The sequence below is a fragment of the Tenrec ecaudatus genome, chromosome 11, assembly GCF_050624435.1.
Source record: "Tenrec ecaudatus isolate mTenEca1 chromosome 11, mTenEca1.hap1, whole genome shotgun sequence".
Classification (NCBI taxonomy): domain Eukaryota; kingdom Metazoa; phylum Chordata; class Mammalia; order Afrosoricida; family Tenrecidae; genus Tenrec; species Tenrec ecaudatus.
Window position 1 is genome coordinate 65,159,102 of NC_134540.1, and position 27,104 is coordinate 65,186,205.

At 44.3% G+C, this 27,104-nt stretch overlaps 1 protein-coding gene across 2 annotated transcripts in view; it reads left to right on the top strand.

Moving 5' to 3' along the window:
- The window catches only part of SMYD1 (SET and MYND domain containing 1), a 52,118-nt gene extending 25,251 nt beyond the window's left edge, over positions 1-26,867 (top strand). The window contains exons 4-10 of one of the 2 annotated variants that reach the window (XM_075562539.1): positions 3,612-3,742; positions 7,931-7,969; positions 15,600-15,789; positions 21,451-21,543; positions 24,601-24,764; positions 25,305-25,473; positions 26,712-26,867. In XM_075562539.1, the coding sequence (XP_075418654.1) occupies positions 3,612-3,742; positions 7,931-7,969; positions 15,600-15,789; positions 21,451-21,543; positions 24,601-24,764; positions 25,305-25,473; positions 26,712-26,867 (942 nt within the window). The remainder of the gene's footprint in view (positions 1-3,611; positions 3,743-7,930; positions 7,970-15,599; positions 15,790-21,450; positions 21,544-24,600; positions 24,765-25,304; positions 25,474-26,711) is intronic. The other variant, XM_075562540.1, reaches the window with a different exon arrangement.
- Positions 26,868-27,104: the final 237 nt, after the last annotated feature.

Here is a 27,104-nt window from a genome sequence, read left to right on the forward strand (position 1 = left end):
CTTTATAATCACCATCAATTTTAGGACATTCCTCCTTCTTTGTACTCATTGCTCTTATTTCCCCATTTCTTGCCTACTTCCTCTGCCATGCCTCTAAGAAACTATTAATCCATTTGCTCTCTATCGATTTACCTATTCTGGATTTCATATAGAGAAAATCGTGCAAAATCAAAACAAAAATAAACCCAACATCGACAGACCAAAACAGAGCAAAATTTCAGCCAAAAACCTTAGAAATTAGAGCATATATATATTTGGATCCAAAGTTAGATCAAATGACAAGGTGTCACATTTTAATCTAACTACAACTGCAGTGATCCATCGACAGTTCACTCTGTCTGATAACAAGACCATCCCCATCCTGGGGCCAGAATCAGAGAGGATCCGCTGGAGGCTTAATATACATGGGGACCCTGCAAATGGGCTTGGGGTTTTCACTGGATCCATAGCCTTCCGCACGGCCAGATGTGCAGAATTTAACCTCTGTTATTTTTCCCACCTCTTGATATGGATTTTATTATTTACAATCCTTGAATCACACGGGCTGGTGTGCTGCTTCCAGGTGGCCTTAGCCCAAGGCTCACTTAGATGGCTGCTTATTTTCAGATACATCTTTAAGACCCCAGACACTATTCTTTTTGATAGCTGAGCACCATCTGCTTTCTTCATCACACTTTTCTGTAGCACCTGTATCTCTGGGATCACTCATGAGGGCAGCCATGTCATAAGAACTAAGTGTTCTTAGATTAGGGCTATGCTCGTGAGCTCAACATCTAGTCACATATCTCTGGTTTATGTATGTCCCTGGTTCACTTTAGAGATATCTTTATTATTTTATTGGAGAATGTGAGAATTCATCTCCATGGGGCATATGATAATGTGATTGATGTTATCATTAATGTATCTAGTATAGAATTTAAAACACTGTTGAGAACAGGAAAGTATACATGTATCGGATAGTACACTTTAGGTGACTGGACACTATTTGCACGAATGATGATGATTAGGAACAGGGTAAGATTTTCAATGAGGCTCATTCACAAAAGCAGAAGTATGCCTGCTGGACTAGAGATGCCATAAAAGGCAGAGTATAAAAATAGCAAACGTGTGGTGGTCTGGAGTTGCCATTTGTTGGGTCGCCTCAAAGCAAGAGTGTTTGAACAAACAAACCTATGAAAAAGAGAAGAGTCTTTGAAGCAAAGTCCAGTGACTTCCACATCCACAGCCTTGGGAGAGTAGCCATCTGCTTCTTCTCACAAGAGCGCATTTCAGCCTTAAGCCCAAGGGAGTTTTTCCAGTCCTTCGATCTGCTACAGGTATGCTGAAGGTAAAGTCCAGCTCGATTAGTGTGAATTCCAAATTAGACCTTTCTCGTGTGGTCTGTGAAAGATGCTGTGCACCTCAAAGGGACAGAGTCTAAAGTCCTGGTTGTCTATAGTACACGGTGTGGGTCACCAAGGGTTGAATAAAAAATAGGTCCAAAATGTCCAGTTAGAAACATAATACTGCGCTTATTCTCTCTTAGGGGATCAATGTGCTTAATGTAGAGCACTTCCCCCAATGGCAGGCTGCCCCACCCCGTTTATCCACCAACAGAAGTATAGGCACCTTCTCTGAGACAAGTTGGGCCATGTCCTAAGAACCAATTGAAGAACAACTTAATCTTTAACAAATTTTTTTCTTAAAAAAATCTTTTTATTGGGGGCTTGTACAATTCTTATCACAATCCATACATCCATCCATGTGTCAAGAACATATGTACAGTTGTTGCCATCATCATTCTCAACACATTTGCCTTCTACTTGAGCCCTTAGTATCGGCTGTTCATTTTCTCCCTTCCTCCCCACTGCCCCACCTCATGAACCCTTCATAATTCATAAATTATTATTATTTTGTCATGTTACACTGTCTGACGTCTCCCCCTGCCCTCTTCTCTGCTGTCCATCCCCCAGGGAGGAGGCTATAGGTAGATTCCTGTAATCCGTTCCCCCTTTCTACCCCACATTCCCTCCACTCTCCAGACATCGCCACTCTCACCACTGGTCCTGAAGGGATCATCTGTCCTGGATTCCCTGTGTTTCCAGTTGCTATCTGTACCAATGTACATCCTCTGGTCTATCCAGATTTGTAAGGTAGAATTGGGATCATGATAGCGGGGAGGAGGAAGTATTTAAGAACTAGAGGAAAGTTATATGTTTCATCGTTGCTACCTTGCACCCTGACTGGCCCATCTCCTCCCCACAGCCCTTCAGTAAGGGGGTATCCAGTTGGCTACCTATGGGCTTTGAGTCTCCACTCTGCACTCACCCACATTTACAATATGATTTTTTGTTCCTTGATGCTTGATACTTGATCCCTTCACAGCTCATGGTCACATAGGCTGGTGTGTTTCTTCCATGTGGGCTTTGTTGCTTCTGAACTAGATGGCCACTTGTTTATCTTCCAGCCTCCAAGACTCCAGATGCTATATCTTTTGATAGCCGTGCACCATCAGCTTTCTTCACCACATTTGCTTATGCACACATTTGAAGAACAACTTATTCTTTAAAAAAAAAAACACCCACAGAATGCCACATAAGTAAAAACTAACTTGGTTTGCCTTGCGTTGCAGAGAACAATGTTAGATATTGCCCTGCCCAAAAGTAACCTTGGTCATGCACATGGTCAAGCACTCAACGGATTACAGTAAGTTGGTAGTTTGAACGCGACACTTGCTCTGTGGGGAAAAGACATGGAAACCTGCTTACCTAAAGATCTACAGCCTAGGCGATACCCTGTGGGGCAGTTCTGGTCTGTCCTATAGGATCGCTAGGAGTTAGAGTTGACTCCACAGCAGTGGAGGTGGGTATTGCACTTATCAGATTTAAACATTGTGATCAGGGAGTGTAAAAGCAGCCACCAGGGACAAAATAATAAAAAAGAGATCAATTTTTATTTTATGAGGAGCTCAGAGTTGAGGATGGGAAAGCAAAAGAAGCAGGGGAGGGATAGGCGGGCAGCCCCCACCCTCTCTCTCACACACACAGACACACGTACACCCTGAGACAGATAGCAAGGAACACTCATGGGAGGCCAGATGCTGAGACAGGGAGAGCCATCTTGGAACCAGCATTCCCATCTTTGGCCTTTTTAGAACACAGCTACGGAGAACTTTCAAGATGGTGTGACATTTTAACAAATATGGGACTTTCCCATGCTGAGCTCATGAGTCATTTAGAGTCTTAATAAGGTGACCACATTAAGCGGGACACCAGCAGGACACCATTGATAAAACTCATATCCTGGCAAAATAGCCACATGGCAGCCGAAAACCATATACCCTAGCTTGTCGTACATTCTTTAAAAAAAGAGGGACTTTTAAAAAACGCCGTGGGATGCAGGAAAAATTGTTAAAAATCGGGACTGTCCCACCCAAAGCGGGAAGACTCTTTAAAGAGAAGAAGAAGTGAATTATTTTGCTTTCGAGTTCAGAGTTTCTAAGCATTTCCAGGGCAAGAGGAGGTCTACTTCTTTTTATTCAATTTTTAAAAAAAACTCCTTTCAACAGCCGGGATGTTGTTTTGCCCGAGTTTATATCTGGTAACAGTTTCTCTTTTCTTTTCCCTGGAAAGATCAATTGCAACGGCTTCACTCTCAGCGATCAGAGAGGCCTGCAGGCAGTGGGCGTGGGCGTCTTCCCTAACCTAGGTTTGGTGAACCACGACTGTTGGCCCAACTGTACCGTCATATTTAACAATGGCAAGTGAGTATGTCTCTCCCCAGGGTGGTGTGATGGGGGTAGGGAGACTTGATGTTTTCTCCACCTGACTTAAGCCAAAGACAAAATGTTGAATCTGAACCAGAAGGGATTTCAATGTAAAGCAAACAGGACTCTCACTTCAGAATGTGAGTGTGGGTTGGTTGGGGGAAAGGGAATAGGGATATCAAATATTCCACACAGATTATTTCAGAGTCTTTGTATGCTTTTGAAACTGCCTGGATGTATTCGACAAGCCTCTGACTATTTTAAAACGTGAGGCCTGGGGTTATTCACCTGAAGATTGTTGCAGAACTATACTGAATGAGAAGGGGCCTGGCAGGAGCATGTATTGGTCAAGATCCTGGGAGGAATCAAAATGGCTCAAAACGGTTTCTCAGGAGGGCATTTAGTAGAGAATTTAATGGAGACGTTTAGACTGTAGGCAGGGATTAAGGAACTGATCAGAAGCGGTGAGTGTCTGACAACAGCGGGAGAGTATTACCACTTCTGGACTTCAGGGCCAAGAGGAAGCACTACCCCTATACCTGGTGAAGGCTAGGGCCATGGGAGCCGCTCAGTGGACTTAACTCTGTAGAGGAGCCATCTACTGCCAGATCCGTGAGGAGGCAAGGAGGAGCCAGGGGAGTAAACAACTTCAGCCTCTCTCTCCAACTACCTTCTGATCTCTTCGCACTGGGCTCACCCCAACAAGAAGCCAGAGGTCAAAGAAACCTGGATGCTGTGGGCCTCAGAAATCAGCCTCCCTATCTCTGAAGGCTCCAGTAAGATGGAGAAGAAGAGCAAACCCTGAAACATGGATGTGAATTTGGAGAAAGCCAGCACAAGGAGTGAGCTCCTGGTTGCCATGGCTCAGACTATAGAGATTTGGGCAAGCAAGGCATAAGCCATATTATTTCTTTTGCTCTTAGAGATAAACTTTCATGGCAGATTGATTCTAAACCATTGACCAGGAGCAAGTTTCTTCCCAGATTTCCTGGAAGTCAAAGAAAACAGTTTCTGACTTAAACCCGAGAACAAGGCTAACCACCGGTGTGGCAAGGGTTGTTTCCCACTTCCTTCCTACTTCTGAAAGCAAGAGCTTACATACCAGCTGGCCACCCATCAGTTTATTGAGTTATGGTAGCTTGTGTGTTACTGCAATGCTAGAGGCTGTGCCACCGGTATTTCAGATGCCAGAAGGATCACTCATGGTAGACAAGTCCGGCAGCGCTTCCATACTAAGACAGGCTAGGATGGAGGGCATGGTGATCTTTTTCTTAAACACAAAACTCAAAAAACTGGCCAGTTAAAATGTGATGAATAGCAGCAGTGCATTGTGTGATATACTGCCGGTTGATGAGCCCCCAGGTTGGAAGGCACTCAAAACACAAAGGAAGGTCAACCTTACTGACGTGTGTGGGTCTTTGGGATCTCTGGGTCCTTTTGGGACTTTCATTTACGGAGGTAGCATGACTCAAATTGAGAAGAAACAGCAGCAAACACCCATTGCTAATTAAATTGTGGAATAACACAAACTATGAATTTAGGACACTTAGAAGTGTGAAAATAGAAATGAAACGCATAACGATCAGTATCCTAGGCATTCATAAGCTGAGGGACTGGTATTGGGCATTTTGAATTGGACAAACACACAGCACACGATGCCAGGAACAGCATCAAGTTCATCATAAAAATGAATATTTTGATATATATCCCGAAGCACAATGCTGTCAGTACTGGGTTTCTAGCTATAAGCCTATAGGGAAGCTCAGTGAATATGACTAATATTCCAAGTTATGCACCAGCCACTAATGCCAAAGATGAGGAAATAAAATATTTTAACCAAGCTCTGCAGTCTGAAATTGACCAAATATACAATCAAGATGCGTTAGTAATTACTGGTGATTGGAATGTGAAAGTTGGAAACTAAGAAAGATCCGTAGTTGGAAAATCGGGCCATGGAAGTAGAAATTATATTGATGAGCGTATGGTAGAATTTTGTGGGACCAATGGCTTAATCATTGCAAATAATCTTTTAAAATAACAGAAACAATGACTCTATAAATGAACTTTACCAGATAAATTACACAGAAATCAAACGGTCTACCCTATGGAAGGAGACGTTAGAGAAGCTCAATGTCCTGGGTCTCAGAATAAGACCAGGTATGGCTACAGGATAGATCATCCATTGCTGACGTGAAGCAAGTTGAAGATGAAGAAAATTAAAGCAAGCCCATGAAAACCAAAACAGGACCCTGAATATATCACATCTGAATCTAGAATAGATTTGATGTATTCAACACTGACAATGACAACCAGTTGAATTGTAGACTGGTATAAAAACATCATATACAAGGAAAGTAAAAGATTATTAAAGAGAAAGAAAAGACCAAAATGGATATCAGCAGATGTTCCAAAACTTGCTCTTGAACAGTAGCAAAAGGAAGAAATGGTGGAGTAAAAGAGCCGAACAGAAGAATTCAAAGGGGAATTTTCAGAACACAAAGTAAAGTATTATAAAAATGTGCAAAGGCCTGGAGTTGGAAACGCAGTATGTGAGAACACATTGGGCATTTCTCAAGCCAAAAGAACTGAAAAAAAAAATCAAGTTTCAAGTTGCAATGTTGAAGAACTCAATGGCCAAGCTAAAGAACAATATAGGAAGTATTATGAGAAAATGGAAGGAATATGGAGTCACTGTACAGAAGGGATTTCTTGATGTTTGACCATTTCAGGAGGCATTCTGTAATCAAGAACTGATGGCACTGAAGGAGCAAGTTCAAGCTACACTGAAGTCATTGGTGAAATAAACTCCCAGAATAGATAAAATACCAATTGAGATGTTTTCATTCATTTGTGCCAAGAAATTTGGAAGACAGCTCTGGGGTCAACTGTCTGGAAGAGATCCATATTTATGCCCATTTCAAAGAAAGGGGACTCAATAAAATTCTGATATTATCTAGTGGTATCATTAATATCACATGCAAATAAAACTATGCTGATGGTAATTGGAAAATTGTTGCGGCAGTGCATCAACAGGGAACTGTCAGAGAGTCAAGTTGGATTCAGAAATGATGTACAAAAGGGATATCACTGCCTAGCTGGACTGGATCTCTCCATGTCCCCCCAGCAGGGCCTGTTTGTCTGGGCTTATCCTGGTTGGCAGAGAGGATCAAATGCAGGCATATGTAGGGTGACTCCCCACTCCAACAGTTTTATTGGCCCATAATCCACATAGCATACAATTCAATAATTCAATCACATTGTAGGGTGACCTTTAGTGGGTACCATTCCACTAAGTGTTCGTGGCCCGGGGCTTTGTTTGCCACTGCATCTAACAACCACAGGAACCTGTGCTTCAGGTCACCTGTGCTGCCTGCTCTGGCTTCTTTGTACTTACTAATTTAGAGGAACTGCATCCTACCTGAGCTTGGCTGTTGGGCAGAAGCAGGCAGCTTTGCAGTCTCTGTCTAGCTGTCTGTTCTAGAGGAAGGGACTCTGCGATGGTGTGAGGGGCAATTCTAACCCTACACATGTTCACCCACCACTGATGTGACCTGGAGTCCCTGGGTGGCACAAGAGGTTACGTGTTCGGCCACTAACTGTGAAGCTGTGTTTGAACTCCCCAACAACACCTTGGAAGCAAGGCTGGGAAGTTTGATTCAGCAAGGTCACAGCCTTGAAAACCTACTTCCTCCGAGGGTCTCTGTGACTTGGAATTGACTCTGTGAGAACCTTGGGGGGCGGTGGGGGAGAGTCGTTTGCTCACTTATTAACATAGCCAGTCTCCACCCCTCCCCAAACTTTCCCCATTAAAAGTGGCAATACTTATTCCTTTAGGATGTTCCTTGATAAAATTCCAAACCTTTTCAGCACCTGCTTTTAAATGCATAATCTCATGACAGTCCCAGTGCCAGTTTACAGCTGAGAGCACTAAGAGCCAGGGAAGTGACGTGACTTGTTTCGGTCTGAGTACCTCTGAACCCAGAACTTCTCTTTCAAACCCAGAGCACTCTCTGCTCTGTCAGACTACATCCTGTCACGTGAGTCCCAGCTGGGAGGTGCTGGGATCCAGATTGTGCTGATAGCCAAAGCTTGCTTGTTTACCCCAGAATGCTGCAGACTCTCGCTAGCCATACTGAATTACCCAGTGGTAATAATTTCTGTTTGGGTGTCTGTTTTGTCTTTCAGTCATGAGGCAGTGAAATCCATGTTTCACACCCAGATGAGGTGGGTCAGTCCTTTCACACACCCTTTCTCCTCAGACCCATCCCCCTCATTGCCTGGTGTGCCGCGGCCACGCCTTCCCAAGACTCCTTGGCTGTATGCAGTCTGTCTGTAATGTTCTTCTGAAGTCCGACTGGTGCATTTTAACCCACTTAAGTGAATCCTTTTGTTCTCTCCCTCCCACCCCCAGTACCTGTCCTGCCTTGGCTTATGTAGTTCCCTTTCTTCTCCCTCTTTCTGGCCTCACTTTTACCTTTCCTCGAATTCTGAAGCATGACAGTCCCTTCTAACCCCATCACTTTACCACGAACCTACGGCATCCTCTCAGCCCTGCTCCCGTGAAATGAGCACTGCCAATGGGATTGACCGACTAATGAACTGCATGTTTATTCATAGCCCCTGACCCCCGACTTCTACTCAGACTGGGTTCTGAAACTAGCACCAACAGGTGACTTTAAAAAATAAATGTTTATTCATTGAATTCTGTTTCCTGCTTTGGGCCAACTGTGATTAATGGCTTAGGTTAGATTTGATATTAGACTTTTCTTATTAAAAAATGGCTTAGGCTATATTTTGTTCTCAGGCTGGTCTTAAAAGCAGGAGAAAGATGGGGCTTTCTATTCCCACAAACAGTTACAGTCTCAGAAACTCACAGGGCTGTTCTATCCTGCCCTACAGCATAGGCTAAATGGCAGTGAGTTTGGATTTGGTCTTAAAAGCATATGAAATGGCTTTTGGATTAAAAACAAAAGAGTAGTTGGTTTCTGTATTTGTCTTGGTTTACATCATGGCTTTGATTCCTGGGTTTACATCATGGCTTTGGTTCCACATGAGTTATGGTCAAGTAGTGTGGCCCTTCTAGCCATGGTTTCTCATAAGCTAGCTGATGGTTCTGGACTTGATGCAGCTGTGGGTATGGCCTCATCTAGGAGGGCAGTCTCTACTACGCTGATGGAAAGGAGTGGGGTGTGACTGAGACCTGACTTAAGCGGAGGATGTGGGCCAAGCCACATCCTTTGTTTCTTGAGGGCATCTTCACGACTCCACTTTTAGTACTGGGTGTGAACCAAGCCATGCTCTTTGTTTTCCTTGGATATGTAATGGTGCCACCATGCAGTTCCACACTCATCGCCTCACTTGCAAAGTATGGCCTCCATTTTCCTGACTGAGCTTTGGTAGAAACAAGAAGACCTGCGGTGGATTTGGGACATTTTCGGCTTCTGTCTCTTGACCCTGAATTTGGCTTGCCTCTGCCTGGCCCTCAGGGTTGGGACTGCACAGCACCCACCACCACGTGAGGCATTTCCTCAGAGGTTCACAAGTTTCTGTGGACCTTGCAGTGAATCACAGAACACAGGGACACGAGAGAATATACTTGAGGGATGAGTCGGGGGAAATGGAGCAAAGTAGTATCTTGGAATAATTTGGCTCATCATCAATCTCTAACTCCTTGGAATTAGTCTGGTACTAATTTTTCCAATAGAAATTATTGCCATATCACATATGCAGAATGTAGGTCAGAATGAAAGGGTCTCTAGGGACCATCTTAGCCTTCAATCTCTGTGACTGATCTGTTCTTAAACTCTGTAAGTAAAACTTAATTTAGTTGCTTGGTTGTCGATCAATTAGCTGAACTATAGATTGGCACGCGGATAGAGCTGGAAGATGTCCTAGTGGTACACTGGTTAAGCATTGTCTTCTAACCAAAAGAGTGATGGTTTGAGCTGACTATCAACAATCTTGCTTTAAGGGAGAAAGAAGTGCCAATCTGTTTCCTAAAGATTTTAGACATGAAAACCCTGTGGAGGGGTAATTCTTCTACTCTATCCTACTCACAGGGCTGCTTTGAGTCAGAGTACACGAGATAGCACACAACAACAAAGGACAGGAAAGGGATCTAAGACCTACGGGGTAATGCAACTCCTCCATGATTCAAAGCTGGTCGGAAGAAGGGCCAGACCTAAAATCCTCATCTCCTGACTTCCTCTTCAGCGCCTTGTCTGTGGTGCTCACCTTTTATCTCATGGTCTCCAGTTCCGAGGATGGCAAGATGGGCCATACACATATGCATCGTTTTAATATTTAAATGATCTTAAACTAATTTAGTTTTGAAAATGCTCTAAGATCACCGAAATCATTCGTGATACCCTGAGACATGGTAAGGAATGATTTAACCATGATGGGAAGCAAAGCTATGTTAAGCTAACCCAGTTAGCCTTGGAGTCACCACTGATTGAGGGTAAGTCACTCTGGAGAGCTGCTGCTATCAAAGAGGCCAATGGAGGATTGCTTTCTTATCCATCAGAGCCAAACATCAACAATTCATATTCAACACCAGCCCAGGGTTTGGTACTATTGGAACTATTTAGAACATTACTCATTGCCGATGAGTCAGTTAACTGTGGGGGACAGAGTAGAACTGCCCAATGTTTCTGAGGCTATAATCTTTACAGAAGCAGACTGCCACATCTTTTTCCTGTTGGGTGGTTGGAGGGTTTGAACTGCCAACCTTTTAGTTAGTTGCCAAGTACTAAGCCACTGCACCATCAGGGCTCCCCCAAACCAAATGTTTTGATGTGCACACTTCATTTCCTCTGCTTGTACCTGGGAGGCCAACTGAAAACAATCACATAAGGCTACGAATGGCACTCGAATTCTAAACTTGTCTCTGTTGCTAAAGCGCTGTGGGACTGTCACATCTCTGGGCATCGGTGTTCTTGCTGGAAAGGAGCAGACTGGCTCCCTGTAGCTAGACAGGCCCTGGAGCCTTAGTGGAGTAGTAGTAACTAGTTGGGCTACTAACTGCAAGGTCATCAATTTGACATCACCAGCCTATCCAAGGGAGAACAACGAGGTCTTCTCCTCCTCTTAAGAGTTACATTCTTAGAAACTCAGCGGGGGAGTTCTACCCTGTCCTATAGGGTGGCTATGATTTGGCATTGACTTGATGGTAGTGAGTTTTCTTGCATTAGATATGTTGTTAGTGACTTTCAAGCCAACTCATGATGACCCCATGCAGTACCCCAAGAGTAGAAGACTATTGTAAGCCATAGGGTTTTTTCTTTGGCTGATTTTTCAGCAGCAGCAGCAGATCTTAAGCTTTCCCCCCTAGCCTGTTTTAGTCTGGACACTCTGCTGACACTTGTTCAGCATCATAGCTACCCAAGTGTTCATTGACAGCGGGTGATGGTTGTGCTATGTAAATCAGGGCTGCAGCAAAAGCAAGGAAGGCCCTCAATGGGATGGATTGACACAGTGTCTGCAACAATGGGCTCAAACGAAGCAACATTTGTGAAGATGGCACGGGACCAAGGATTGCTTCCTTCTCTTGTGCATAGGGTCACCCTGGGTTGGAACTGACGTGATGGCACCTAATGACAGCAACAAGCACTAGATCACTAAGGAAGAACTTGATACCAGGAATCTTACCAATATTTAAAGTGTTGAGGCAATTCTGGAATGCAGCAATGAGGGGCCTCATCGTAAAAGCCTACTTTGCAACAACAACAAAAAAGCCTACACTGCCTTGAAGAGACAATTGGTAGAATTATGGATGTCAAGGGCATTTCTGATGAGAGTTCAGAGGGAAGTGAGGAGAGCAGTAGAGAAAGTCTCCATTATCAGAGAAAATGCATATGGTACCAGGAATAGAATATTGATAGAAATGTGGAGGTTAACCGTGTTTCTAGTGGAGCTTTAATAGAAAATGATAAATAAGTAAAAGAAAGGTGATGTTTTCATGCGGTGCCAAAGAACTTGTCTGAATTAGGTTCAAATATTTGGTGGAAGGTAGTGATTATAAATGACGAATTCAGATATCTGCCTGAGGGGCTTTCTAAGCGAGATCTTAAAAGAGTCACATGGCTTGTCCTTGGTATTTGCAGTAAAATGCAAGAGGAAAACTTAAAAATGAACTGTGCAAAATGAAAACAGAACCTATGGGCTTGGAAAGTTGTGTGACACACTAAGGACATGTGTCCTAGAATGATCACCTATGGCATGGCCACATAACCTTTGGTTAAGGAGCTGCAGCTAGTGACTGATGGATCTAACCAACAGCAGCAAGCGTCATAGTGTAGACTAAAGGGTCAAAGACAAGAAGAAGGTTCTCCTCTTGGAACTCTCAGCCAGGAAACAGGCCAAAGGTGCTCAGTCTGCTGTCCTCTAGAAAATGAAAAGAAGTGTCCCTGGGGCTGCTCAGATCAGAACTGCTGGAAGGGGCACAGGAAGCAGGGCCTTCTCAACGTTAGAGGATGGAGCCACAGACTCCTAGCTCTCAGATGATGGGCCACAGCCTGGGTCTCAGCGGATGGGCCACAGCGTCCCAGGATTCCAAGAGTCAGATCTTTACCAGTTTTGAACTGGAATGTGGGGCAGTGATGAAGATGGCTTGAGGTCAGTGGCCAAAGTCGAAGGGGTGGGGCTACCATGCCCAAGAGGCAGAAGAATGGGATCTGCTGGGAAGAGGGGGTGAGGGCGCCACTCAGATATCCAAGAAGGAGGTTGCCTGAAGCTGAGCTAGCAGAGGTGCCACCCCAGAGGGCCTGGAAGGTGGGGTTGAATGAAACGCAGGACCGAGAGGCCAGAGTCCAGAGAATATGGCCAACACTCAGAGTCTGGAGGGCAGGGCTGTTGCCTTGATGCTTCCCCCAAAACAGAAGATTCGTTTCAAGAGTTGAGAGCTAATGTAAATCGTTTTGCTGGAGTTTGGACTTGCTTGGTGCCTGTTTTCCCCCCTTTCCCTCTAATTTCTTCCCTTTGTAATGGAAATGTCTACCCTGTGCATCTTCCGCCATTGTCTGTTGGAGACAGAGACCTTGTATTCTAAGTTTCATTGGCTCAAAGATAGAGAGGATTTTTACCCCAGGATGGAATACACCCAAAGTCTTTACCATATTGGAGTTAGGTGATTCAGAAGATGAAATTTTGGACTAGGAGTTGATTGAAAACTTTTAGGTTGATGTGATGGAGTGGATATGTTTTATATGTGGCAAGGACATGAATTTGGTGGCAAGCAAAGGGTAAAAGAAGATGGATTGTATTGTGTACCCTAAAAGATGTGTTTCTGACTCTCATCTCTATGCCTGTGGTTATCATCTCCTTTAGGAATTAGTTATCCTTATTATGTTAATGAGGCAGAGTTAATATCGGGCATATTTTGAATTAATATCTTTAGAAATATTAAAGAGATTAAACAAGAAAGCTAGAGATGCAGGAAGATGCCATGCACACGAAGATCACCTTTCTGTTCAGAAGGAACAAGGACCTTCCTCTGATGCTGACGAAGAAGGACCGGTCTCAGAGTGGGCATGCTCAATTCAGATGTCAACTTCCTAAACTGTGAGAAATGAGTTATGTTTGTTAATGCCATCCTCTTGTGGTATTCCTGTTATAGGAGCACTAAATAACTAAGACATTACCACAAAGGAAAAATCTGCATCCATTAAGCAACAACTCTATGCGAGGACTTTTTTTTAACCATAAATGACCTCCTAAGAGACCCGGGCATCATGTCACCATCATTTAGCTTGTTCAGCTATCACCTTACAGCATGTGGAGAAGATGTTCTCTGAGACAATACCTTCTGTCTCAAGCAGGGTCTATTTCAGCCTTCCTCGGAGGTACTTAAATGAGCATGTGTCCCTCTGAAAATGCTTGCTCTCCTCTGATCTCTGCATCCCATCACTCATTACCTGGGTGATGACTCTTCACTGGACAATAAGACCCCAAGATCATGGGGAGACAACAGACCACACTTTGGGCGCAAACTTGCATGACTCACCACTTATTTACTTTAGTGATCTAGCCTTGTGGGTGGAAATTGCATTGTGGAGAAGCCCAAGGGCTGGTAACACCTTTGGCTTCACTTGATGTAATAGCAGGGGCTTTGTCTTTAGTTCATGCACATGGTATGCGGGTGGTGCTTTAGGTAACTGGAAGATGAGGTCTTGGTTGAGAAGGGAATTGAAATGTCATCTGCTCTTCATAACAGCCTTCATCCAGAAAGTCAAGTTTCCGAATAAACACAGAAGTAAACCACGCAGCAGGCTGAGATAGCCTTTGATTATAAGCTTGATGGTTTGCACTACTCAGGGGCTCCTGGTTTGCACTTGAGGACTATGTTAAGCAGGGTGCTTTAGAAAAACAAAACCAGGACGTGTGTGTGTGTGTGTGTGTGTGTGTGTGTGTGTAGCCAGAAGGAATATAATGGCTAATTAGTTCACACAGCAGAACAGAGGGCTCAGTTCAACTCACTTTCATGGAACAGTTAATATACTGAAGGTCCTTCAACTCATGCAGGCTGCTGGTCCAAGGTTAATGAAGCAGGCTGCAGAATCTTCCCTCAGGCAAGACAAGCAGAGTAGACTTGCAGGCAGCAGACAGCAGGGTGGGACAGCAACAGTCAGTAGCATTGGAACTTATGGAAGCAGGACCCGATGGGGTCTCCAGCTCTAGCACTGTACACACAGTGACACAGTCCACCAGCAGCATGGCAAAGCAGGTCTCAAAGGAGCTTCAAGCTCTAGTGAGGCACGGTAAGGCAAAATGATCCATGTGTTGGCTTGGCCCACAAGTAGTGCAGCACACAGTTGAGGCAAAGAACTAGCTTAAGCAGCAGCACGCTGGTCTGATCACCAGGGAGAAAGAGAGATGGGATGTCTGCCTTGGAAAGCATTCATATCAGTTGCCCTCCAATTAATCTTCAGCCTGATTAAACTCCATTCACATGTTCCTATCGAGGCCTAGTTGGCACAATAAAACTAACTATCACAATGGCTAACTGCAAGGTTGATAGTTTTAATCTAAACAGAAGCACCTTAGAAGAGAGCTAAGGCAACACCATGTGGAGCAATGCCTTGTGGAGCTGGTCCACTCTGAATCACAGAGCATCACCATGAGTCAAAACGGACTTGATGGCAATCGGTTCTTTCTTTTGGTTTAATCATGTGTCTCATCATCTACTGTAGGCTACCATACCATTGGTTCCATGGTAACAACAACATTGGGCTGAAAGTCACACCAACAGAGTGCTTAAAGTTCAAGTTAGACAGAATGAATCAAGAGGGTAGGAAACTAGTTACATGCTTTTGAGAGATTGGCTCCCAAATTAACCAAAATTAACTTTTGGGTCTTCTTTTGTTAGGAGTTTTTGCCTTAGTATTTGTGTGTTGGGCTGCCAACTGCAAGGTCAGCAGTGCGAAACCAACAGAGGCTCTGAGAGAGAAAGAGGAGGACGTCAACTCACATAAAGAGTTCCCGCTTCGTAAACCCACAGGGCCAGTTTAAGTTATTGTTAGAGACCACCAGTAGTTCAAGATACAGGGACATTCGTAGGCTTAGGAGTTATGAATGCTGTTATGACCAAGTCATCCCTTTTATGAGGAATCTCTTAGTCTGATTTCAGAGGGATTAATCAAATAAAGCAGATTTGACTGTGATAACAAGTAAAATGGAATTATTCAGAAAATGATCCTTTAGGCCCTATTTCCAGGTGTTCTGTGGGTGGGGCGGTGATGGGACTTTTCTCAAAGCACCAGTGGAAGCTGCTGTCTTAGAGTCTCCTGTTCTTGTAACCCGGGAAAGCACAAATCTCACTAGCAGTGGACTTGATTTTTGTTTTCTTCTGCTGCAGAATTGAGCTCCGGGCCCTGGGAAAGATCTCAGAAGGAGAGGAGCTGACGGTGTCCTATATCGACTTCCTCAATGTTAGCGAGGAACGCAAGAAGCAGCTGAAGAAGCAGTACTACTTTGACTGCACGTGTGAACACTGCCAGAAGGGGCTGAAGGATGATCTCTTCCTGGGCGTAAAAGACGACCCAAAGGTACACACAGCCCCTGACATGGGCCTGGACACCATCTCTCAAGGAACAAGTTATTTATCCTTATCAATTGGGTTCCCAGGAGCCGATCACGTCACCTTGGTGGACATAACATTGCAGACAGGTCACAGCTGGTATCTTGGCATTGCCATTTACCAGGTGCTTGAGTTTGGGGAAGTTACTCTGTTTTCTGTTTAATTGAATAGGATTGATGACACCCACTACTAAGGGTTGTTCTGGGGATGAGAAAAGATGGTGTATGCAAAGTGACTGGCAGATAGATTTTAGTTCCTCTTTTTGTCTCTTTGCAAGTTAAGGGGTGCTGAGAATTTCAGACACTGACTCCAGTTGGGCAAAGAGTTGTTTTGTCTGGTTATCACAAAGGTATCCCTAGCCCCATGGATATGGGCAATATGATAGCTTGGCAATGCTCAGACTGGTTAGTATCATTAACTCTCAAGGAGATGCTTGATGGATGGTGCAGCCATTGAGAAGTTGAGCTGCAGAGGAAGGCTCACCAAGCCTCTCTGTAAGACGGACAGTCTGCTCCCTTGTGAGGTACAATTTAATGTGGCATACCTCTAAAATTAGCAGTTCTCAAACTGTGGGTCACAACCCCTCTGGGGGTCAAGTGACCCTTTCACAAAGGTTCCCTGATTCATAACAGTAGCAAAATGACAGTAGCAACGAAAATCATTTTATGGTTGGGGGAGTGGGGGTCACCACAACATGAGGAACTGTATTAAAGGGTTGTGGCATTAGGAAGGTTGAGAACCACTGCTCTAAATGCATGTCACAACCTCTGTCTGCTGTGTGTGGGCAGGTATTCACCTCTGGTTAGACAAAGGCTACAAGTAAAACTGGTTCGTGAGTACATCTGCTATGGCCCCAATATTTTGTGACTCATGGGATCAATGCTGATGTTCAGATAACACCATTCCCACCCTTATTCATCTCTCCCTTTCATCCCCTGGCTACGCAAGACATGCTCTTTTTGCCACTTATTTTTTTCTTGGGATCTCATATGTTTTTACCTTTTGACCAGGTAGTTCTACACCTGAGGAGTTTTCCTCTGGATATACTTGTGCAGGTGCACAAAGATGCATATACGGGGATCAGCACTGCAGCATTGGTGGAAACAAGAGAATATTGAATAAGATCAAAATAAACCACCAATAGGGAATTGCTTAAATTAAGGAAATGCCCTGCAGTCATTAAAACTAACGACATAGATCTTTATGTACAGACATGGAATGAGTAATATTTCTTAAAGGAGCTGGATGAACTTTCTCTCAAGCTGTACTATCTATGATATCCTCATAGTTGCTTTTCTCTCTTTCCTTATAAGGCTTTATATCAGCTTGCATACTCCCTTCCAGGACACTAGTTTTTCTTTCTCCCCCTTCCCAATGGTTTTACTGATAAAAAATTCACATGTCATACACTTCCACAGTTAAGTCCCTTTTAAAAAGAGGCATATATAAATCACCACACTCAGTTCTAGTGTACCCTCCCCCTTCCCGCATTCATTGTTTGCTTCTCAGTTCCCCCCAACCTTCCCGCCACCATCCCCAATTAGCTATTATATCAGTTTTATATCTCTATGCACCTGCCCCTTTGGTGCTTCATAAACTGGGAACATATCAGAAACAATAAAATAAAAAAAATTTTAAGGAAGGAAGAATAGATCACTGTCAAGATTAAAATAAACCAGAGAGAAAACTCCTGATGAGGAACAAGTGAGAAATATTTAAACCATTTAAATGAGTCAAGAGGGAGGTCAACTGACGAGGTCTCATATTCTACTGTAGTTCATGCCCTATAATCCAGTTTACAATAATCTCTACCTGACAGTAAGGCTGAGTCCTTAGACTATGAACAGGTGGGAGCTGCCAAAAGTTTAATCCAAATAGGTCCTCGGTAGATGGATTTGGGGGTCTTGTTGCCCTCTATAGTGTTCTCAAATTGGAGGACACTAATCTTTCTGACCCACCCTCAAACCTTCATTAGACATAAAAATCCTTCTGACTTCTTAATATCCTTAGATATAAACCTGGATAAAGTTAAAATCAAATCTTTCTTTAAAAATGCAACAATAACTAAATTGTGAACATTTTCCCTGCATTTGTAGCTGTGGGCTCTACTTGTTTAGGCTGTTTAGGAATTTCTTTTGCTTTCTCTCCAGCTGTCAGCCATGGTTTTCACAATGGGAATTTGCCAGTTTTCCCAAGTTTGGATCTACATCCTCCTTTTAGACCTTCCCTCCTTTTCTGGTTCCTCCCTGTCACTTTCTCTGCCTCTTCCTTCTTGAATCCCGCCCCCCTCCAGGTCCTCTCTCATCCCTCCTCTTCTTTCTTTCCATCTCCTCTACCCCTCCGGGACTTGATAGTGGAGATAGCCGTACAGCACATGGTGGGAAGACAGCCAGAATTTCATACCCAAGTCAAATGGCAACACAAAGTTTAAGTGAAGTAGCAGGCCTGAATGCAGGAGTGAGAGCACAGAAGGGTGTGTCTATCGCTGGGGTCGGGTCATGGGATACATATAGATAGACATGCAGAGGAACGTCAGGGAAGCCCAGAATGCAAAAAGAAATGAAAAAAAAAAAAGGGTGTTCAGAACTGTTGGTATGGCCAAGAACTCTGAAGAAGCCAAAGTGGGCAAGACTGCTGAAGAACATCTATCCCTTCCTTAGAACAGTGCCTCTTAACCTGTGAGTCACGACCTCTTTGGGGGTTGAACGACCCTTTCACAGGAGTTGCCTAAGACCATCGGAAAACACATTGTTTCCGATGATCTTAGGAACCGAGGCACCGCTCCTCTATCTGTCTCCAGGAAGGTCCGCCCACATGCACATATGCCCACCCACGAGTACCGGCATGAAGACTGTTACCCATGCTACACCACAAAATCTCATTTATTTATCATTAGAAACAAATATTCCACAATATATAATTACATATTATTTTGTGATTAATGACTATGCTTTAGTTATGTTCAATTTATAACAATGAAAATATATCCTGCATATCAGATATTTACATTATGATTCATAACAGCAGCAAGATTACAGTAATGAAGTAGCAATGAAAATAATTTTATGGTTGGGGTCACCACCACGTGAGGAACTGTATGAAAGGGTTGCGGCATGAGGAAGGTTGAGAACCCCTGCCTTAGAAGATCCTCTCCTGAACGAGCTGCCTGGTTAGGGTCTTCTCAAACTGTTTGCAGGCTAAAGAGCCATGGCAGGGCTGGTGCAGGTCAGCTGAGAGGCTGAGGGAAAATTTTGATCTTCCTCTATTTTAGCTTCTCTCTGCCAGCAGAGAGCCAGGCTTTCCACTCCTGTGAAGAATGACAGTCTCAGAAACCCATAGGGGCAATTCTACCCTGTCTTATAGGCTCGCTATGTTTGTTGAAATCCTGGAGGTCAGTGAGTTTTTTGGAACTGCCAGCAATCATTGGTGTTATTGGGTTTATAGATGCATCTTGCTCTATCTTATGTCTCCCTCTTCTCCTTGTGTCTGTTTATTTATTTTGCTCTTAATTAATTTTTATTTATTTTGCTGTTGTTGAGCTATTCTGCTCTCTTTATGCCTCAGAAGTGATTAGGTTTATAGCCCACCCTACTTTGCTACCAGCTCATTAACATAACAAACGAAACCTCCTATTTTCAGAGTACAGAAGCTGGTATTTCAACACATATTTTGGGGAGATGTAAATCAATTCATAACAATACCTCTGTCTATAGCCTTTTGGAATTTGTGAAAATAAATGTCTGTTCTTTAAAGTTACCCATTTGTTACAACAGCATTAAGTAATTAATTAAGACAAGCATGATACTATTCTAGTTAGAAAATTTTTTTGATCTTATTGGCCTATGTACACATATACACATTCATAAGTCCAGAATGACACACTTGTTTTTGATAACCAATGTCTATTCATATTGATCGGTGCTTGTCCAGTACTTCAAAATAAAGATAAACAAACAAACAAACAAACTCACTGCCATCCAATTGTTTCTAACTCATAGTGACCCTTTAGGACAGGGTGAACTGCCTTTGTGGATTTCCAAGACTACTATTTAAAGTAGAAAGTCTTTTTTCCCCCGAGCAGCTGGTGGTTTTGAACTTCTAACCTTGCAGTTGCAGTTAGAAATCTAATATATAGCCACTACACCAGTACATATGCATAGGGAAATGTTTCTCAAAATGCTAGCTGTAGCCATCTTTGGGTGGGTGGGCTGGGGTTCTGAGGAGTACTAATTTTTCACCATAGTTTTCATTTCATCTTAACGTTTTTCTACAACTTGTAGGCAAATTTTAGTTAGCATATGAAAACATTCTTTTAGAATTGAACAAAAAATCAATCAAATTAGTTTCTGAAAAAAGATTTTTAAAACTAATATATCAAGAAAATGATTAGGGCAAAGGATGTACAGATGTACTTTATACAATTGATGTATGTATATGTATGGATTGTGATAAGAATTGTATGAGCCCCTAATAAAATGTTTAAAAAAAACAAACTAATATATCATTTTATTGGGGGTTCTTACAGCTCTTATAATAATCCATACAATAGTTATATCAAACTCATTTGTGTATAGCTTGCCATCATCATTTTTAAAACATTTTCTTTCTGTTTGAGCCTTTCATATTAGCAACTGTTTTCCCCTCCCTCCCCCTCCCACCCTCACAAACCTTTGATAATTTATAAATTATTATTATTTTCATATCTTACACCATCCGCTGTGTCCCTTTGCCCACATTTCTGTTGATCGTCCTCCGGGGGCTGGGGTTATATGTCGACTATTGTAGTTGGTTCCCCATGAGAAAAGAGATTTTTATATGAATAAACATAGCAAATAAATGTCTTCTTTGGACTTTGAGAAACTGCACTTTCTCATGGGAATAATGATGCTCTCAGGGGGACAAGCTATTTAATCATGGGACTCCTTTGCTATAAATAGTATAACCTCAGTTTTATGGAAGGTAGGGCCACTAGACTGCTTACGTACATGCAATAAGAGACACTTGGCTAGTTCTCTCTTGATATCCTTTTGGGCAAGACGGCAATCAGAGCTGGATGCTAAGCCTTTGCAAGGGTTGAACTGATCAGAACCCCCTGGGCCTCCTTTCGTGAACTCTAGCTGCAACCGGAAAGGGTTTTGGAGTCAAGCCCTTAGCCTCGGCCTACACCTTGTGCTGGTCAGTATTTCGATCAATGACTGGGATAAAGGGGAAAAGAATGCTGGGGCACACCATTGGAGAGTGCGGTTGACTGAAGCAAAGCGGAAGAATGGCAAACACTGTGGGCAACAGAGTCACACATCCGAGATAACAGAGAAGACACAACAGGAGCCAACCTCAGTTTTGTACTGGAGTCTAAAAGCCTAAGCCCGTGCACCGCAGGGGCAGGGACACCTGGCCAGCAGCATGGCTCTGGGGCTTGGTGTATAGAGACCACAACATGAGTCAGCAGTATAATGAGGGAGGGGGAAAGCTATGGAGATTTTACACAGTATTTGCATAAATGAACATTCAGCTGGAGATAGGCGTTAATATGACACCACATCGAATTTCAAAGGTGGCAGCTATGAAAAATGGAGGGGGTAGTGTCTTTAGGGGGTCTTCCCTCAAGGTCCTTCCCTCTCCTTTTCAGCCTTCTCAGGAAGTGGTGAAGGAGATGATCCAGTTCTCCAAGGAGACCATGGACAACATTGACAAAGCTCGCTCGGAGGGTTTGTACCACGAGGTAAGCAGGTGTCTTTTAAAAAAAACAGGTGTGGGGTGGGCGAGGAGGTTGGAAAGGCTCTCCGTGCAAGGGAAGTAAATGAGATGAGGATGAAGAGGCTGCCAGACAGGTTCTTTATCTCAATACAACCTTTGGCGGAGACTACAGCTCTTCTGACCCTTGGGGACAGCTCTCCGGGGTATACTGTGTGACTCCTTAATCCGCTGAAACTGGGCCTGACAAATGACCCCCAGAATCTGTCATATCTCAGCTTGGCATCAGAGACGGCAGAATGGAGACAGCAGGGAGAACAGGAGGGGTTGCGTGTTTTCCCATCATTGGATGAATGTTCTAGCTACAGTTTCCAGTCTCCAACATCTGAACATTCAACCCTAACACTAAAAGCTCCTGGGATACTCAACACTGGAGTTACCATTTAAAACCCTTGGTACCCAGAACAATGGACCAGAATCTCTGAGGATGAGAGCCAAGCAGCGGTACTTTCAACACCTCAGGGTGAACTCACTGTGCAGGCAGAGTTGAGACCCACAGATAAACACTGAGCTGTACACCACTGTCAGAATCTTACCTTATTTCTCACCAAGGTCGATGTAGCTGCCTCTTCTCTGGTCTCCTAGTCTTCTGGGAGCTTCTCTGTCGCTGATATATTTTGGTACACTTCCAGCAGGGCAGATAGCCCAAACTCACTCTACCTAGGAACCACCCATGTACTTACAAGGGGCCCTCCCCCAGATCTTTGGTTTCAATTGGTGTGGAGCTGGACCCAGACATCAATGGGTTTAAAAGCTCTCTAGATGGTTTCAATGTGCAGCCAAGGTTGCCCAACACTGGAAGGGCGGTCACGAACTTAGCTTGATCCTCACGATTGTTCTCCTCACATGTGTGCCTGTGGCAAAGTACTAAACCTCTCTGTGCTTCAGTTTCCACATCTGATAAGATTGGTTGGCATGAATACCTACTGTCCACATATCTATATTTGCTTATTCCCACAACAGAGCACAAAGTAGTATCTCACACAGACACACACACTAGACCTGGTGGCACCGTGATTAAATACTTAGCTTCTAACAGGAGGGTTGGTCCTTCAAATAGATCAACCCCTCTATGGTAGTCTGCTTCCATAAAGATTTATAGCTCAGAACCAAGAAAGCCCACATGGAAGAAGCACACAAGCCTGTGTGATCATGAGGTATCAAAAGGATCAGGTATCGGGCACCAAAGAACAAAAAATCAAATCATTGTGAATGAGGGGGAGTTCAGAGTGGAGACCCAAAGCCCATCTGTAGGCAATAGGACATCCCCTTACAGAAGAGTCTTGGGGAGGAGACAAGCCAGTTAGGGTGTGGTGTAGCAATGATGAAACATACAACTTTCCTCTAGTTCCAAAATGCCTCCTCCCTACCACTATCATGATCCAAATTCTACTTTACAAATATGGCTAGACCAGAGGATGTACACTGGTACAGATAGGAACTGAAAACACAGGGAATCAAGGACAGATGATCCCTTCAGGACCAGTGGTGTGAGTGGTGATACCGTGAGGGTGGAGGGAGGGTAGTAGGGTGGAAAGGGGGAACCAATTACAAGGATCTACATATAACCTCCTACCTGGGGGATGGACAACAGAAAAGTGGGTGAAGGGAGACATCGGACAATGTAAGATATGATGAAATAATAATTTATAAATTACCAAGGGTTTATGAGAGAAGGGGAAGGGGGTGGAGTAGGGGGGAAATGAGGAGCTGATACCAGGGGCTTAGGTGGAGAGCAAATGTTTTGAGAATGATGAGGGCAATGAATGTACAAATGAGCTTTACACAATTGATGTATGTATGGATTGTGATGAGTTGTATGTGCCCCTAATAAGATGATTAAAAAAAAGATTCATGGTGGGAGGGGAGAAAAAAAAGATTCATAGCCTTGGAAACCCTATGGCACAGTGCTGCTCTGTCTGTTGGGTTTCTATGAATATATATATATATATATATATATATATATATATATACACATGTATATACACACACCTATATACATACATGTGTAAAAGAGTACGAAGCATGTTTAAACAGGACATTGATATTAGTGGATGGTCACAGACAGATAAGTTCTCCCAGGAACAAGCTGACCTTGGTGTTGTTAGGGAGTCTTTTAATAAGGGGTACTTAGGACAGAGGCACCAGAGAGGGTCTGCTGGGCCAGTTAAATTCAAGGCAGATCGGTCAGCTCAGAAGGTTTGGGTGAGTGTTTTTAGGGAGTCCAAAGGTGTACTCTTGACAGATTATTTTTTTCCAAAGGGCACAGGATAATCATGGGCACTTACTATGAAGAAGGTTCAAGAAAATTGAAAGTTTTCCACTGCATTGGTGAGATAGAGGTCAGAACAATTATGCCAAGGATTTCTTACCCCAGGATGACAATGCACCTGCTCATGATAGCAAGGGCTCTCCAGAGAGACTTTCACTGAGAAACCTTGTCCCATCTGCCCTGCAGCTCTGATCTCGTCCCTTCAGACTTCGTGCTGTTCCTCATACTCAAGGGATATTGAAAAGGAACAAGGGTCGAGTCCCACGAGGATGTCCAAACTGCTGTTTGAGGTGGTGTAAATGGAACAGTGGAGATTCTTTGGGGAAGGGTTAAAGAAAGAGAAAAACTGTCTTCATAAGTGCATAGACTTAGGTAGTGGATATGTTGAGACATCATAACTTCCTATTTTGATATTTTTGTTTCATAAAGGTTTCTATGGTTTTATAACAATACTTTTGCTCTCTCTCTCTCTCTCTCTCTCTCTCTCTCTCTCTCTCTCTCTCTCTCTCTCTCTCTCTCTCTCTCTCTCTCTCTCTGTAAGCTCCCTGCTCCTATTGAATTATGTGAAAAGTCCTTACTCTCTTTCCTTCTCACTTTTCTCCTCCCCCTTCCAATTCCTTAGCCAACTGGGCCCATTATTGCTCTCCCATCTCTTCCAGCACCTTCTCACACCAGAAAAGAAAGAGTGCTCAATGCCATGGTGCTTGACCCTGTGGATTAAGTATGTGTTCTGGGGCCCGTGTCTCCCTCTAGGTGGTGAAGTTATGCCGGGAGTGCCTGCAGAAGCAGGAGCCAGTGTTCGCAGACACCAACCTCCACACGCTGCGCCTGCTGAGCATTGTGTCTGAGGTCCTGTCTTACCTCCAGGCCTTTGAAGAGGCTGCTGACTATGCCCGGAGGATGGTCGATGGCTATATGTACGTGATGATCCTGGGTCCCAGACAAGTCTCACAGAAGTGTCTGTTCCGGGCATGGCAAACAGATGCCACACATGTTACCACCCCTCCCTCCTGCGCCCACAACAGGCATCTGCAATTGATGGTGTCTCACTTGACCAGTGGGCATTTTTGACCACGGTGCTCCAAGGTAGCAATGACCAGACAATCAGAGTTGGTGGCGGAGATGAAACCTAGCTGTCAACTCAGATCTTCCCTGGGTCTCCCAGCTTTCCTGTCACTGGGACAGCAACTTAAGTTCCTTAAGGCTAAGTCCAGCTGGATATGAAATATCTGGAAATAGGTTCTCCCTTAGCAATTAACATGGGAAATACCTGCATATTCTATATACTCTAAAGAAGTAGCGCTCTCAAGGTCAGGACGCAGCTGCCTCCCAGGGCTGGTGGGAGCAGCAGGACTTCATCAATGATGGCATTTTTCTAAACTGGCCAATGATATGCAGACAGAGGGGCCATTGGGATTGTCCTGTTATATAATGCCCTAATCCATATATTCCCACAGGAAGCTCTACCACCCCAACAATGCTCAGCTGGGCATGGCCGTGATGCGGGCAGGGCTGACCAACTGGCATGCTGGTAACATCGAGGTGGGGCATGGGATGATATGCAAAGCCTATGCCATTCTCTTGGTGACCCACGGACCTTCCCACCCAATCACAAAGGACTTAGAGGCAAGTAGCATCTTGAACATGGACTCGTGGTCTGGACCAGGCTCTCCGGGGAGTGGACTCTACTTTAGGAAACTCCCAGTTGCCGGTCCGATAAGAAGCCATTCAGAAGTTTTGTAGTTCACTTCCTTTACTTTTGGTCTTTTCTCTTAGTTTTACATACGAGGCAGCTGAGACTCAGAGAAGGGGCGTCATTTGCCCATTGTTATCTAGTGGGGTGATGGCAAAGGTGAAACTTGAACCCTGAGTCTTGTTGTACCACAACGCCACAAGCCTGGACTGACAAAGTCTAGAGACAGCGGTGTGTGTGAGCGTACGTGTGTGCCACCATTCACACCGGAAAGCGTCCAGGGGTGTAGAGTTGAGTGTGAGAGCCTGTCTCCGGGATCTGATCACCTGGACTGATGTCCAGCTTCACTTCTTTCATGATGTGTGACTTTGGATGTCCTGGGCCTCAGCCTTCTTCTCAATAAATAGGGTTTTAAGTTCAATTAAAACCTAATAAAATAAAGGAGAGGATTTTTTTGATCCTCAGTTTCCTCTCCTTCCCTATAAAGTGGAGGAATATACTAGCTCCTCAAAATGGTTGTGAGAGCCAAGGGGAGGGCAGGAAAGTGGGGGAGCCTCCCCCAGCCAGGTCTGCCATGCTGCCTTCATCCAGGGCACAGATGCTGCTGAGTGCGCTCACTGCTTTGTCTCCAGCTCTTGACTGACTCTTGACAAATATGAGCAGCTACAGAAAGTTCATTGCAAAAATGGATTAGAACATAATGGGAAAATCCCACGCACGCTTGAAGGGTCCTTGTATTTGTGGAGTGGCATGTGAGAATGAGGGATCCCCGTAAAGCACAAGGGACTCTCAGCTGTTTCACAGACGAGAACGCGAGGGCTGGAGTGATTAACTCGCTTTCCTCATGGCCGCCAAGGTGTACGTGTGGGAGACAGGGTTCAGACCCAAGTTCACACTTGATAGTTCCTGAGAACACATATTCCCTGCTGAGAACAGTTCCTCAAGCCACCCTTCAGGGGGGTCCCCTGACTTCTCACGCACGAACAGTAGATGAGTGAGTGCGTGTGTGTGTGTGTGTGTGTGGGGGTGTCCTTTGAGGGAGGAGAGTTAACCTGAAACTGGGTGACTGGGAACCATTTCCGTTAGTGCCTTTCTTTTTTAAACAGGTGAAGGTAGGTCATGTCCAGGGAGCTTGTCACCAGTGTTCTTGTTGTGTCTGTGTCCCCCACAGGCCATGCGGGTGCAGACTGAGATGGAGCTGCGCATGTTCCGCCAGAATGAGTTCATGTACCACAAGATGCGCGAGGCTGCCCTGACCAACCAGCCCATGCAGGTCATGGCTGAGCCCAGCAAAGAGCCGGCCCCAGCCCTGTTCCATAAGAAATAGTGACACCTGTCTTGAAGGGGAGAGGCGACGTGGCTGGAGAACTGGGGAGAGACTTTGGAGGCAGTGATCTTTGCAGAGACTGTAGAGGAGGGACCTGGGGGTAGTGTTCAACCATGTTGCTGTGGGAACATGCGGCTCTGTGCCCCCCCCCACCCCGTGTTATTTTGGCTCAATTCAACCCCGTTCAAATGACTTGAACTCTACCCTCCTCTGGCTCCCAGGCTGGACATTTTTATT